Source organism: Urocitellus parryii, chromosome 1 (genome assembly GCF_045843805.1).
Source record: "Urocitellus parryii isolate mUroPar1 chromosome 1, mUroPar1.hap1, whole genome shotgun sequence".
Taxonomy (NCBI): domain Eukaryota; kingdom Metazoa; phylum Chordata; class Mammalia; order Rodentia; family Sciuridae; genus Urocitellus; species Urocitellus parryii.
In genome coordinates, this window is record NC_135531.1 from 126,597,845 (window position 1) to 126,613,435 (window position 15,591).

The 15,591-nt window shown below is 41.2% G+C and overlaps 1 protein-coding gene across 3 annotated transcripts in view; it reads left to right on the forward strand.

Moving 5' to 3' along the window:
- Macroh2a1 (macroH2A.1 histone) overlaps window positions 1-15,591 on the forward strand; it is a 70,235-nt gene that overhangs the window by 32,023 nt on the left and 22,621 nt on the right. For 2 of the 3 annotated variants that reach the window (XM_026398146.2, XM_026398144.2), the window contains exons 3-5: window positions 963-1,069; window positions 1,487-1,684; window positions 13,432-13,542. In XM_026398146.2, coding sequence (XP_026253931.1) covers window positions 963-1,069; window positions 1,487-1,684; window positions 13,432-13,542 — 416 coding nt within the window. The remainder of the gene's footprint in view (window positions 1-962; window positions 1,070-1,486; window positions 1,685-13,431; window positions 13,543-15,591) is intronic. The other variant, XM_026398145.2, reaches the window with a different exon arrangement.

The following is a 15,591-nucleotide window of genomic DNA, read 5'->3' on the forward strand; positions in this document are numbered from 1 at the left end:
CCCAAATGTAGGCTCTCTTCACCTCATTGATTTTTTCTTTTGCTGAGTCCATCCCATTTATTAATTCTTGATTTTATTTCTTGTGCTTTAGGAGTCTTGTTAAGGAAGTCAGGGCCTAATCTGATCTAGTGAAGATTTGGGCCTACCTTTTCCTCTATTGGGTGCAGGGTCTTTGGTCTAATTCCTAGGTTGTTGATCCACTTTTGGGTTGAGTTTTGTGCATGGAGAGAGATCAGAGTTTATTTTCATTTGGCAGCATATGGATTTTCAGTTCTCTCAGCACCTTTTGTTGAAGAGGCTATCTTTTTTCCAATGTATGTTTTTGTTGCCTTTGCCTAGTATGAGATAACTGTATTTATGTGGGTTTGTCTATGTGACCTTAAACTATACTACAAAGCTATAGTAACCAAAACATCATTGGCACCAAAATAGACATGTAGACCAATGATACAGAATAGAAGACATGGGTATTCAATTTTTATTCAAGCAACAGAGATTTCACAAGTCCACACAGTATCAAGACTCCCCTTCCTCCTCGGTCCCTGTGTTACTAGAGACATGGGAGCTGTGAACTCTTAGGGGCTCCTGTGCTGCCTCAATGGGGTTGGCTTTGCCTGTGACCTAAGTGCCCACTGCTTGCAGCCTTTTCTAGGAAATGGGAGCTAGAGCTAGGTTCAGATCCTAGCCCTACCACTCGCTCAGTGATCTGCAGCTGGTCTTTTCTTTCCTCTCAGCCTCAGTTCCTTCATCCCAAAACAGAGTGGTTCCACAGGGCCTCCTAGGTCTCAGCTTGCCACTAAACATTTCCTAGACTGTACCAAAAGCATTGTCAGGAAGATCTACCTGCAGTTTCTCACCTCAGGGCAACTATTTGCCCCTGTTTCCATGTTGTGGATGGGGATGAGGACACACACAGACCTCTGATGCTCTAATATGATCACATACTCTTTTCTGCTCCTCAGCGGAGATCTTGGAACTGGCTGGCAATGCAGCAAGAGACAACAAGAAGGGACGGGTCACACCCCGGCACATCCTGCTGGCTGTGGCCAACGACGAAGAGCTAAATCAGGTATGAGGCTCCCCCTTCCACCCCAGACACTAAGCATATAGCCCAGGAGAGAGCAGTCCATCAGAGAGGCTGTAGTGGTTGGCTGGCTAGCAAAGCTGCGGATGGCATTTTAGACTGTGAGCAACTTGCCTGCTGCCTCTGGTAGTTTTTCCTCAAGGCCGTACTGGAAGTGTGGGTAAAATAAGGTGTTTGGCTCTCCCTGGAGAAAGAATATGATCTGAAGTCCATTTGATTAAGAGACTCTGAGGACTTGATCCCTGTATAGTAGGCCTGAGTTCTGTCAGCATCCTCACAGGGGCCATGGAGGCAAGAGCTGTACCAGCCAAAAGCAAGAGGACACATGGGCAGGGCTGACTTCTTGAAGGTCAGAATCATGGCGGTCTGGCTCACCATCTGCTACTTTGGTTTTCCTGCAAGCTGCTAAAAGGAGTCACCATAGCCAGTGGCGGGGTGTTACCGAACATCCACCCTGAGTTGCTAGCAAAGAAGCGAGGATCCAAAGGAAAGTTGGAAGCCATCATCACCCCACCCCCAGCCAAAAAGGCCAAGTCTCCATCCCAGAAGAAGCCTGTGTCTAAGAAGGCAGGAGGCAAGAAAGGGGCCCGGAAATCCAAGGTACGTGATCTGACAGGTCATGTAGGATGGAGTAGGATGATTCACAGGTAAATGGGGCCCTAAGGAGGTCAACCCTTCAGGGGCTACTAAGGGAGGAACATGTAGGAGCTGTTTTAGACAGGCCTAGCCAGTTCAGGTAGCCAGTCAGGAGGGTCTCCCAGAGTCTGGACACAGTTGCCCTGTGGGCAAGCCGGATGGGATGGGATTTCAGGGAGTAGTCAGGGGCAGTGACAACCCTAGGCTGGAAGTGCTCTATGCCTAGTGAAATGCACATGCACATGGAAAGGGGCTTCCCTGTGCTAGGAGATGGCCTGCTGCCAGTCCTGCTCAGGGACCAGACTGTCCTTGTGCCCTGATGCTCATTTGTAAGACTTTCATTCTTTTGCCATAGCTATATGTCTGTCTTTGGGCATGCTCTAGCAGGGATGGTCCAGAAGTTTTCCTTTCAGGATGGGTGCTTCTATCAAGGAGGAAAAAAGATGCATTAGCCAGACACTTTCTGCCTGACCTAACTTGGGTGTGAGGTACTCATCTTTTTGTGTTGAGGGAAATCCTATCACTAGGATGACCAGTGCCATTTTGGATGGGCAAGGACCCTGCATCCTAAACAGGACCCTCACATCATGGGGTGCAGTGCTCTGCTCTCCTGTCTGAATGTCAGCTAGAACATGCATTCTTAAATGTTGTCACAACCTCTGGGGCCAACAAACAAGGGATGGTGCAACTCGGAGCTGACCTCCCTTGAGGTGCCTCTGAGGAATTTTCCTTCTGGCCTTCAGATGGACCAGAAGGAAGTTACCTCTGGCAGAAGGTGGCCCCTCTATCTTGTCAGACCCCAGTAAGAAGTCCTGGAAGGGCCTTGTGGTATCCAAAGATATGGCATTGGGCAGTTGTTCCTCCACAAGCCCAGACCCTCTCCCCAGGGTGGAATAGTGAGGATACCTTCCAAAGATAGGCTTCAGTGGTCACCTAGTAAGCCTGCCAGCTCCTAGCCTGCAGCTTGTCCTCTTCTTGGAGCCCAGCTTTCATCCCAAAGGGGAACACCTCTAATATTCTCCTATCTGTTTACACTATTTTGAGGCTTCCATTATTTGAGGTGGAATAGGGTGTATTCCTTGTACACCCTCCAGGTGCAAAAAACATTCCTGAAAATGAAATCTACCTATTGGCAAATCACCATTCACGCCAGGCCCAGAGTCTCTCCCTGTTCTTGCAGAGAGAAACTTAATATTGAAAACAGCCCATGCATTCCACCTGGTTCACAAGTCCTGGAGGAGGCTGGGGCGGCCAGGCAGGGACTTCACAGAATGTTCTATTACATTCCTGCTAACTATAAAATTAGCAGATCGAACTGTTCCTTTCCCCCTTACAACATTTGTAGTTGAGAGGGTGGCAGGGCAGGGAAGATGGGGCACAGTGCTGTGCAACCCTTCTTAAATGTTCAGAAAGACACAGAGGGGTCAAATCCATCATCTCTTGAAAGCAGGACCCAGGTGCCTGGATGCCCACAGCACAGGGCCCTGGCACTGGGTCTTAGAGTAGAACGGGAAAAGCCATGTCTTGGGCCTGGTCCTTACTGTAGCTGTGTCTTGAGCCAGTGCTCTTCTTTGAATGTAACACGCTGCTGTGAGAGTTGAGCATGTCTGTGGGACACCAGCATCTGCCAGCAAACTAGGGCTGAACCTTGTTCCCTTGTGACTCTAGCCTTCTAGTAGATTTGGCCCAGTGACTTTCTGAACTTTCCAATTTACCAGGAATTCTTTCTCTTTAAGGGTGTGTATGTGAGTGTGTGTGTGTGTGTGTGTGTCCTTAGCTGCTAGTAGCTATATTTGGAGTCAGTGTTTCTAATAACCATATGCCAATAATCACTCAAACACTCAACTTTTCCCTTGATTACAAAAGCAGGAAGTCTGTGATGGTGGTCTGTTTTTCTTCCACACAATAAAACACATTGTCTGCTTACTGTACCAGTATTTGGCTAACATTAAACCCTGGGGGGAGCTGAAATTGGAACCGTGAACAGCTAATTTTCAAAACATTTGTTTAATGTAAATTGTGGTATCAGCTCCCAGAAACAGCAGAGAACCCTGCATTTCCAGGTTTAAGTGGATCATTCTGAAAATAACCTTTCCAGGGAAACACAGAAAAAGCCTTAGTAACATGCTAAAGCACTTGTAGTGAAAGGAGTCGGTATTTTTCAAGTGTCAACACTCAAATTCCAAATCATAATTTTCCCCCCAATTCTATGTAATTTGAAGGTTTTGAAAATCTTCAATTGTGGCAGCTGAGTCAGCTATAGTGGAACAGAGAAGGGAACAAACCCCATGGGAACTGTGAGTCCAAAACCCTGGCTGTGCCCCAGGGTCCCCCTCCTTGGGTGGCCTCAGGCAAGTCTGTTCCCCTCTTTGTGCCTCAGTTACATCTACCCTATAAAGTGATAGGCTCTATTCTGTCCTTACACTTCAGTGGCTCTATGCATATTACCCAGTGTGTTTTTGCATAGGTAATATATATGCGTGTTTGGATAGTACACGAGTTTGCGGTAAAAAAATTGCACTGCCATCATAGTCTCTGAAGTGAGCTTTTATTTATTCATTCAGGAAGGATAAATAAATATATGCATGTGAAAGAATATAGATTTGCAAATCCCTTCACATCCTACCTGTTCTTAATGGTTAAGAATTGACACTATGGAGTCAGCCACCTGGCTTTATATTTGAGTTCTGCTGAGTGATCTTGGCAAGTTACTAAACTTCCCTGTCATTCAATTTCCTCATCTAGAGCTATAACACAGGGTGGTTGTGAGGCTTAACCCATTAAGTCCCAAGTTTTTAATTCTGTGAATATTTCAAATATGTATTAAAATAGGTTGGACATCATCAGCTGAAGCTTATTATAGAATTTATTATTGATAATAATAGTAATAAAGTCATTGATAATAGTAATGAATATTTCACCTGTTAATTTTCTTTAAAGAATAGAATTCTAGAAACAAATTTATCATAAATTTACCACAAATGGTAATGCTCAATTTAAGTTTTTATAGGTGTCCCATATATGGGACATGATGGATTAAGAGAATTCACAACCAGGCATGGTGGCACGTGCCTGTAAATCCCAGTGACTTGGGAGGCTAAAGCAGTAGGATCACAAGTTCAAGGCTACCCTTAGCAAATTAGCAAGGCCCTAAGCAACTTAGTGAGACTCTTGTCTCAAAATAAAACATAAAAAGGGTTAGGGATATGGCTAAGTGGTACTGGATTCAATGTCCAGTACAAAAAAAAATGAATTAAAAAAGAGAATTCACATAAAATACCAACAGCTGTGTCTAGCACACTGGTAGCTGCTGCCACCCTTACCTTGGCAGTTCTTCCACATCTCTGCACATAGAGCCTTTCATAGGATAACCTGTAGTTACTTCCATAATATGTGAAATCCATGTAACTAGTCCTCAAGAATGGACTTCGAGATGGTTTTTAGTATTTATTCTGACAGTGCCACAGTGACCATCACCAGAGGTGGGGCTCTGTGTTCACGTGCAAGTATATCTATGAGATGAAGTGAACTTGTTAACACAGCGTCTGAGTATTTTTTTTAACCTTGATGGCTGTTATGCACTGCAGAGCATTTTAACTCCATTAAGAATTTTAAAAGCTGTCTTATTCTTTGACATTTGATATCAAGTTGCTCAAAGGAGAAAGAATTCTCGTTTGATTAGTATATTTTGCATCTATGCATGCTAGTTGCTACCTCAATAGAGGAAGGGCAGCAGTGAACACAATGTTCTTGCCCTCCCCAGTGCTCAGTGAGGGGAGCAGGTACAGTATAGAAGGTAGGAGAGAGTAAGTGCTGTGACAGAGAGACACGATGGCATAGGCAGTGTTATATTACATAAGTGGTCGGGGGAGGCGAATCTTCTAAAGTAACACTTGAGCTGAGACCTGACAGTAAAGTATTGGATTATTCAGGTGCCTCAGAGTAGAGGGCTCCTGTGCACCCGGCATCCCATGAAGTGGGAGGGAACCTTGAAGGGAAAAGACAGGATTTCTCTGCCAAGCAGACAGGCTGCAGAAGGAATGGTTGGTTTGTTCTCTGTACCACTTTACTGCTTGCTGTCTTGGCCACTTGTTTAATCAGCAGTTCTCCAGCCTTAGTTCACTTGGAAAACCTGATTATTCTATGAATAGGTAAGCTATAATTTTGAGCACAATTGAAAAGAATTTTTACAGATAACCAAATACTCAAATACACTCATACGTTCTTCCTTACACACACACACACACAAACACACACAGTACACTAATTAGTGTAACAATTTCGTGAAATTAGAAGAATTTAAAACAAACATGATGGAATGATGTTAAACACCCTTTTATAAACAGCACTAAATATATAGTTACTGCTCTAAGATTAGATGAATAAAGAGGTATATAAAATAATTATTAAAGATACCTAAAATAATTCAGAAACAAACATCTAAAAGTACAAACTATAATAGGAAAACAGGGGTTAACTCAGAATTGAGAAAATATTTCTGAGTCTCTTAGTAAGAATCTCTCAGACTCAGTGTCCTTGAATTAGAATACTTAGTACTCTTAAGATGTCAGTTCTCCCCCAAATTATCTATGGATTCAACACAATCCCATTGAAAATCCAAGCATGATTTTTTTTGAGAAATTAAGAAGTTGATTCTAAAATTTATATGGGAATACAAAAGACCTAGAATAACCAAATCAACTTATAAAAGGAAAACAAAGTTGGAGATTTAATAATACCTGAATTCAGGATTTATTAAAAACTATAGTGATCAAAATAATGTGGTATTAGCATGATGGTATTAACATCTCTGATGAAGAATCTCAGACTTAGGGAAGGTGGACAATTTCACAAGGTCATACAACTACCAGAGTCTGGATTCAAACGTAGAACTTGAGTTTGTCCCATGCCTGTGGGCCACTTCCTTAGCAGAAGACCCCATTCTGGTAATGGGGACTAGAAAGCCTTCCACAACAGGGCAAGTGGGGGCAACAATTTTAATCATTGCTGAAAACCACCAGGATCATTGCATTACCCTTAGAACCTGGCTTGTATCCAGGTAGGGAAAGCTTAAATGCCTCAGTTTCCACTGAGCCAGCTCCAACTGCCATGGCCTAAAGTCCTATCTATTATGGCCTTCTCACCTCTTAAAATTCCCATATCCTGTGGGATGTGATAGCATACCCCTGTGATGCCAGGCTAAGGCAGAGGATTGCAAGTTCAAGGCTAGCCTTAGCAACTTAACAAGACCTTGTCTTAAAAAAAAAAAAAAGGCTGGGGATGTGGCTCTGTGGTTAAATGCCCCTGAGTTCAATCCCTGGTACCCCCCCCAAAAAAAAATTTAAGAGGGAAATTCATCGCCTGGAGGTCATTCCTCAAAAAAAGAAAAAACCAACAAATAAATGAGTTCACACTTCATCTCAAAGCCCTAGAAAAGGAAGAGCAAAACAACAGCAAATTTAGCAGAAGGCAAGAAATAATTAAAATCAGAGCGGAAATCTACGAAATGGAAACAAAAGAAACTATTGAAAAAATTGACAAAACTAAAAGTTTGTTCTTCGAAAAATTAAATAAGATCGACAGACCCTTAGCCATGCTAACGAAGAGAAGAAGAGAGAGAACTCAAATTACTAACATACGGGATGAAAAAGGCAACATCACAACAGATACTACAGAAATACAGAAGATAATTAGGAATTATTTTGAAAACCTATATTCCAATAAAATAGAAGATAGTGAAGACATCGATAAATTTCTTAAGTCATATGATTTGCCCAGATTGAGTCAGGAGGATACACACAATTTGAACAGACCAATATCAATGGATGAAACAGAAGAAGCAATCAAAAGACTACCAACCAAGAAAAGCCCAGGTCCGGATGGGTATACAGTAGAGTTTTACAAAACCTTTAAAGAAGAATTAATACCAATACTTTTCAAGTTATTTCAGGAAATAGAAAAAGAGAGAGCTCTTCCAAATTCATTCTATGAGGCCAACATCACCCTGATTCTGAAACCAGACAAAGACACCTCAAAGAAAGAAAACTACAGACCAATATCTCTAATGAACCTAGATGCAAAAATCTTCAATAAAATTCTGGCGAATCAGATACAAAAACACATCAAAAAAATTGTGCACCATGATCAAGTAGGATTCATCCCTGGGATGCAAGGATGGTTCAATATACGGAAATCAATAAATGTTATTCACCACATCAATAGACTTAAAGATAAGAACCATATGATCATCTCGATAGACGCAGAAAAAGCATTCGACAAAGTACAGCATCCCTTTATGTTCAAAACATTAGAAAAACTAGGGATAACAGGAACTTACCTCAACATTGTAAAAGCTATCTATGCTAAGCCTCAGGCTAGCATCATTCTGAATGGAGAAAAATTGAAGGCATTCCCTCTAAAATCTGGAACAAGACAGGGATGCCCTCTATCACCACTTCTATTCAATATAGTTCTTGAAACAATGGCCAGAGCAATTAGATGAAAGAAATTAAAGGCATAAAAATAGGAAAAGAAGAACTTAAATTATCACTATTTTCGGACGACATGATTCTATACCTAGAAGATCCAAAGGGGTCTACAAAAAAACTACTAGAACTAATAAATGAATTCAGTAAAGTGGCAGGATATAAAATGAACACGCATAAATCAAAGGCATTTCTGTATATCAGCGACAAAACTTCTGAAATAGAAATGAGGAAAAACACCCCATTCACAATATCCTCAAAAAAAAAAATAAAATAAAATACTTGGGAATCAACCTAACAAAAGAGGTGAAAGATTTATACAATGAAAACTAAGAATCCTAAAGAAAGATATAGAAGAAGACCTGAGAAGATGGAAAAATATACCCTGCTCATGGATAGGCAGAACTAACATCATCAAAATAGCGATATTACCAAAAGTTCTCTATAGGTTTAATGCAATGCCAATCAAAATCCCAAAGGCATTTTTTGTAGAAATAGATAAAGCAATCATGAAATTCATATGGAAAAATAAAAGACCCAGAATAGCAAAAGCAACTCTAAGCAGGAAGTGTGAATCAGGCGGCATAGCGATACCAGATTTCAAACTATACTACAGAGCAATAGTAACAAAAACAGCATGGTATGGTACCAAAACAGGCGGGTGGACCAATGGTACAGAATAGAGGACACAGAGACTAATCCACAAAGTTACAACTATCTTATATTTGATAAAGGGGCTAAAAGCATGCAATGGAGGAAGGATAGCATCTTCAACAAATGGTGCTGGGAAAACTGGAAATCCATATGCAACAAAATGAAACTGAATCCCTTTCTCTTGCCATGCACAAAAGTTAACTCAAAATGGATCAAGGAGCTTGATATCAAATCAGAGATTCTGCGTCTGATAAAAGAAAAAGTTGGCTCCGATCTACATATTGTGGGGTCGGGCTCCAAATTCCTTAATAGGACACCCATAGCACAAGAGTTAATAACAAGAATCAACAAATGGGACTTACTTAAACTAAAAAGTTTTTTTCTCAGCAAGAGAAACAATAAGAGAGGTAAATAGGGAGCCTACATCCTTGGAACAAATTTTTACTCCTCACACTTCAGATAGAGCCCTAATATCCAGAGTATACAAAGAACTCAAAAAATTAAACAATAAGATAACAAATAACCCAATCAACAGATGGGCCAAGGACCTGAACAGACACTTCTCAGAGGAGGACATACAATCAATCAACAAGTACATGAAAAAATGCTCACCATCTCTAGCAGTCAGAGAAATGCAAATCAAAACCACCCTAAGATACCATCTCACTCCAGTAAGATTGGCAGCCATTATGAAGTCAAACAACAACAAGTGCTGGTGAGGATGTGGGGAAAAGGGTACTCTTGTACATTGCTGGTGGGACTGCAAATTGGTGCGGCCAATTTGGAAAGCAGTATGGAGATTCCTGGGAAAGCTGGGAATGGAACCACCATTTGACCCAGCTATTGCCCTTCTTGGACTATTCCTGAAGACCTTAAAAAAGCATGCTATAGGGATACTGCCACATCGATGTTCATAGCAGCACAATTCACAATAGCTAGACTGTAGAACCAACCCAGATGCCCTTCAATAGATGAATGGATAAAAAAATGTGGCATTTATACACAATGGAGTATTACACAGCACTAAAAAATGACAAAAATGGAATTTGCAGGGAAATGGATGGCACTAGAGCAGATTATGCTAAGTGAAGCTAGCCAATCCCTAAAAAACAAATGCCAAATGTCTTCTTTGATGAGAGCAACTAAGAACAGAGCAGGGAAGAAGAGCAGGAGGAAAAGATTAACATTAAACCGAGACATGAGGTGGGAGGGAAAGGGAGAGAAAAGGGAAATTGCATGGAAATGGAAGGAGACCCTCATTGTTATACAAAATTACATATAAGAGGTTGTGAGGGGAATGGGAAAATAAACAAGGAGAGAAATGAATTACAGTAGATGGGGTAGAGAGAGAAGATGGGAGGGGAGGGGAGGGGGGATAGTAGAGGATAGGAAAAGTAGCAGAATACAACAGTTACTAATATGGCATTATGTAAAAATGTGGATGTGTAACCGATGTGATTCTGCAATCTGTATTTGGGGTAAAAATGGGAGTTCATAACCCACTTGAATCTAATGTATGAAATATGATGTGTCAAGAGCTTTGTAATGTTTTGAACAACCAATTAAAAAAAAATTTAAAAAAAGATCCCTGTAGCCTTGGGTAGAAGCACTAATCCTTATACTATCTGTTTATCCTCCAGTGGGAACATCTTTGTTCTATTCCTGTATATTTACTGAGCACCTTCTGAATGCATAGTGTTATGCTGGGTAGAAGAGAGCAGTGGTTTTCAAGCCTTACCTACCTTCTAAAAGAATTTGAAATATCTTTTTTTTAAATTTTATTTTTGTGGTTGTAGATGGACAGAATGCCTTTATCTTATTTGTTTATTTTTATGTGGTGCTAAGGATTGAACCCAGTGCCTCACATATGCTAGGCAAGCACTCTGCCACTGAGCCCCAGCCCCAGCCCCAGAATTTGAAATATCTTTGTATCATACAAATTTATAATTTGACAGCTTTACTTTTCATAATGAATTTAAGTAGCTGTAAAGGATATAATTTTTGGTTTTTAAAAAATATTAATGTTTAAAAATTGTTTCATCTCTTTTTTAAATATCCAGTGGAGCTGGGCAGTATAGCACAAGCTTGTAATTCTAGCAACATGGGAGGCTGAGGCAAGGGGATCACAAGTTGAGGTCAGCCTCAGCAATTTAGTGAGACACTGTCTCAGAAAAAGGAGGAGGCTTGCTGGACATGTAGCTTACCACTGGGTTCAATCCCAGTACTTAAAAAAAAAATTTTAAATAAAAAAATGTGTATATATGCATGTGTGTACACACACACACACACACACACACACACACACACACAGGAATCCAGATATTCTGATTTGAAACACCATCTGTTTTAAAAGTATGCAAAGAAGCTCTTTTATAATAGTTAGAAATTTTACATTATTTCTTTTTAAACTTATTTCCCTTTCACTTAACCCTCAAAATTTCATTTTAATTTAACATGCTTTGTACTTATAATATTCTGTTGATATCTGCAACAAAATGATTTTTAAAATTTATTTTGAAAAATATTTTGGCCTTTTATAAAAGCACTAAATGGTACGAATTCTACAAGATTAGATAGCTGATGCCTTTATTAATAATGCACATTTGATCAAACCAACAGTGCATTACTAATGTCAATAAGTATTAGGGGAAAAATAAAATTTTATTGGAAAAACATTATGGGATGGATGGATATAGATTTTTCTCCCCAGTTTAGTTTAAGTATCCAAAGATGAATATTACCTTTTGCTAGAATGAGACAAAGTATGGGCATCCTATTTTTGTATATTTATAGATGTAAGTGCATGGAAAATCTTGTTCAGTAAGATAAGTCAATGGGAACAGAGTTTTGTGATAGTACAGGGGACCAAGTGATGTTGCTGTTTCTGATATATGCCAACAGCCACATAGTAATCTCTTATCCATTGGTTTTAATAAACATTTTATTTTAGAATAGTTTTAGATTTACAAAAGGGTTACAAAGATAGTACAGAGTCCTTGCATGTCCCTCACTGTTAACAGCAGTTTCCCTATTGTAAATATCTTATACTACCATGGTACACGTTGTCTTGACTAAGCAGCTGACTTTGGCACAGTACTATTAACTAAGCTGCATCAGTTTGTTTTTCCATGGTCTCTCAGCTGTTAACTCAATTAGGTATTTCTTCTGTTTTGTTGAAAATGTGAAATTAAAAACACCTGACTTTGAAAGGGTTTGTTAGCCAGCCAGTTCCCATATTTCTGGATAAAATATTTTTTCTTCTTTATATCAAAGCCTTGGAACTTCAGATTGAGTTCATTTAATTTATGGAATATAAGTCAATAACCTAATTGCCAAAGTAGTCCTTATTGTTAAACGCACCAGCAAAATTAGGTGTTATTTTTCAATGTAAGTGAAACTTAATATGCACATTAATGAATTTGAATCCTGAACATGCAAATGGCTAGGCCACAGTGCCTCCCTTAGGTTATTGCCCATGCTCATCCTATTTCTTAGCCTTGCTTTTCTTCCTTTGTTTCCACTGGGCCATACCTTGGGAGTAAAGTACCTTTTGATAGTGATTAGGGGAAGGTTAAAGGGAAAGTATCTAAACAAAACTTGCCATTATTCCCACTATCCTTATGCTACAATATATCTGAATGCTAAAATTCCCAAATGAACCAAATATCCATTTCTATCACAGGTTCATTCTTAACAGAAATATGAAAAAGCATATGTCTTGACCTCCAGAATAGTGTGTTCTTTTGGTGGTTACTCTGGGAAGTGGGAAGAGGGTGGTTATGAAGGAACCCAGTGTGTCACCTCAGCCCCAGGTGTAGAACCTTCCTAGGGCAGATTATGTGTAAGAGAAAACACCTTAGGAAGATGATCCTCTGGAGATTGGTTTATTTAAAATTATGGACAGCATATGCCCCTTGGAAGGCCCTCCAGAACTCCAGTGCACACATACTTCACTCTGAATGGTGCTGGGGAAGAGGCCCAGAGCATGCCAAGGCCCATGGCACTGTGGGCAGGATACCAACAGCCCCGTGTGCATCCTTCTTTACAGCTGGGCTTTATGAAGGAAAGTAGAAGAGTCCTACCTTCTTGGGTGGGAAGGTTCAAGCCTGTGGTCCTTGGGATGCTTGTTAAGGACTTTGAGGACTAGAGACCTATTTTCTTCTTAAACTTGAATGGTGCAGATATCTAGAAAGGAAAGAAACTTGAGGAGATGTTGACTTGGTCTTAATTTTTGACAATGGTTCTCTTTCTAAACTATCACAATAGAGTGAAGTTTTGCCTTTAAGTTGCTTCTTAATGGAACTCTGGGCCCTAAAAATAAGTGTGCAGTCCTCCTGTGGGAAATGCTGAGAGTTGATTGTGGTTTAGTTTCCTGTCTTCTCCAAAATGTTATGGGCAAGGCCTCTGAGCTGCATTCCCATTAAAAAAAGCCCAGACTTAGGCTGGGATTGTAGCTCAATGGCAGAGCACTTACCCAGCATGCAAGAGAGGGAAAAAAAAGAACCTGAAGAAAAATTCAAACTTGTTGGTCCTGCTCCTTTGGCTCTCATTCTGACTCTTCGTTTGTGCAAGAAGAAGCAGGGAGAAGTCAGCAAGGCAGCCAGTGCTGACAGCACGACAGAAGGCACGCCGGCCGACGGCTTCACCATCCTCTCTACCAAGAGCCTCTTCCTTGGCCAGAAGGTAGGTAGCTGCGCTTCAGCCTGCTCCAGGGCCCCGGGGCAAGGCTGGGGGGTCCCCAGGGCTGCTCCAGGACCCACGGGTGGACAGAGCTTCAGGGGACTTTGGGAGTGGCCCAGGGAGGGGCTGAGGACTAAGAGAGGACCACAAACCTGGGGTGGGGGACTCTGGCGGGTAGGGATGGGGAGACTGTGGTAAAGACGGTGGGAATCTGCCAGTTGGTATCAGACCCTTGGGCTTAGCCTGGGGAAGGAGCTGCTTTTGTGGGATAACTGGTCACCAGACAGTTATGGGTGGTGCAAAGGGAAGGATCTGGCAGGCAGCCTCCTCATTCTCATGGATGCTGAAGATAGATCTGATCCTGGGAGGGGACTTTTTTCAGAGGTACTAATTGGGCACTCGGGGCTTCTTCACTGAACCACCAGACGATTCTTCAAGCCAATTGTTTGTCTGTTTTAACCGTGGGCAATATATTTTCAGCTGCCCCAGTGATGCAACTTTGCAAGGACGCCATGGTTTTGTAAAAGATAATTCACTTTTATTGAAAATAAAAATGATGCAAAGGCTTTTAAGACCTGAAAACGAGAGTACGTTAATATTTCTCTATTAGCACCAAAAAAGAGGGTGGGGAGAAAGAGAATTAAGCTTTGCTTAATTTTTTTTTCATTCTTCATTCAAAAATTAAAGGACTGAATTTGACCTTCCATGTAAATTTGTTTGGTTCTAAGGTGGTAACAACATGGTTCAGAAGCTGCATCATTTTTAGATCCTCACTGTCGATTTTCTTTAGCATCCCAGTGACACGGTTCTCTTGCTCACATCATTGCAAGTTCTCCCCCCAGCCCTTCCCTCTTCCTGTCACTAATTGCACTCAGTCTCTCATGATGCAATTCCTGTGGTGGACTCTGTGTTCCAGAATCTAACCATTGCTGTTTACATTTTATAACCATTATCTGTATTTCATATGCATTTTTCAAAAGAAAAAAAAGCAGTTTTAGTTGTCATCTTAAGGTCTGAGGCTTTAAAAGTTTTTGTTTAAAATACATGTACTTTTCATTTAAAAATTTTCAACTCAGCAGTGCAGGCAACCACCTGGGTTTACTTTCACACCCTTTAACATGTCCTTTGGGGAATGTATTGAAAGTTAATGTGACCTGTCATCCAAATTGCTTCAGTTGAAAATAACATGTGAAAACCTCTTGCTATTCAGAATTAGCTCCCGTGTGTTCTAGATCCCAAACATAGATGATTAGCCAGGGCTCCCAAACCTACTAAGCAGGTACCACATTATTGCCCCACCCTGTCCTTGGACTCCAGGTCCCTGGCCTCTTTCTTCCGTGTTCTTGCTTCCTCCTGCTGGCCAACCTCAGATCAGAGCTCAGACCCCCCTTGCTGGATGAGCTCACATAGTTCCAGAATAGTAGCACAGAACAATACAAATGCCCACATACAAACAGAGGTGCCCTTCTTGTTGTGTTGCTCTTCAGAAATGAATGGGATCAGATCTGTGTCCGCTGCCTGGAGCCCTGCCTGGTAAAGGCTGTAGACACCTTGCTGGCTCCCATGACAGAGTTGGGCACAAGTCTGCTCCCAGCAGCTCTCCTCCCTTTTGGGTACTCTTCCTAACAGGCCACAGGGCAAGCACCACAGCAATAAAAAAGTGCAGATCTGGATGATACTGACTCTTAGGGCTAGGAAGAAGGACCAAAAAATCATAGAAAAGTCTCAATACTCCATAATTTAGACATATTGCCTAATGAGGAGAATGAAAGCACTGGGCTGGATAGTGAAACTAAAGGGCCTGTTAGATGTCTTGGCTTTCGGTGAGGTTTGGTTGAGCTGGAGCCCACTGTAAAGTGGTCACCAGTAAGAGAAGGGGCTGATGCTGACAGCCTTCTGTCGCATCTCACATGCTTTGTTCTCTTAGCTACCATGAAACTATCCTTCCAGTTAAATGTGCTTACAACATGAGCTAAAATTCATGCACCCAGGAAGAAGTGCCCTGAATATCCAGCAGGGCAGGCACCTGTTAGCAGGGCAAGCTGCATCTTC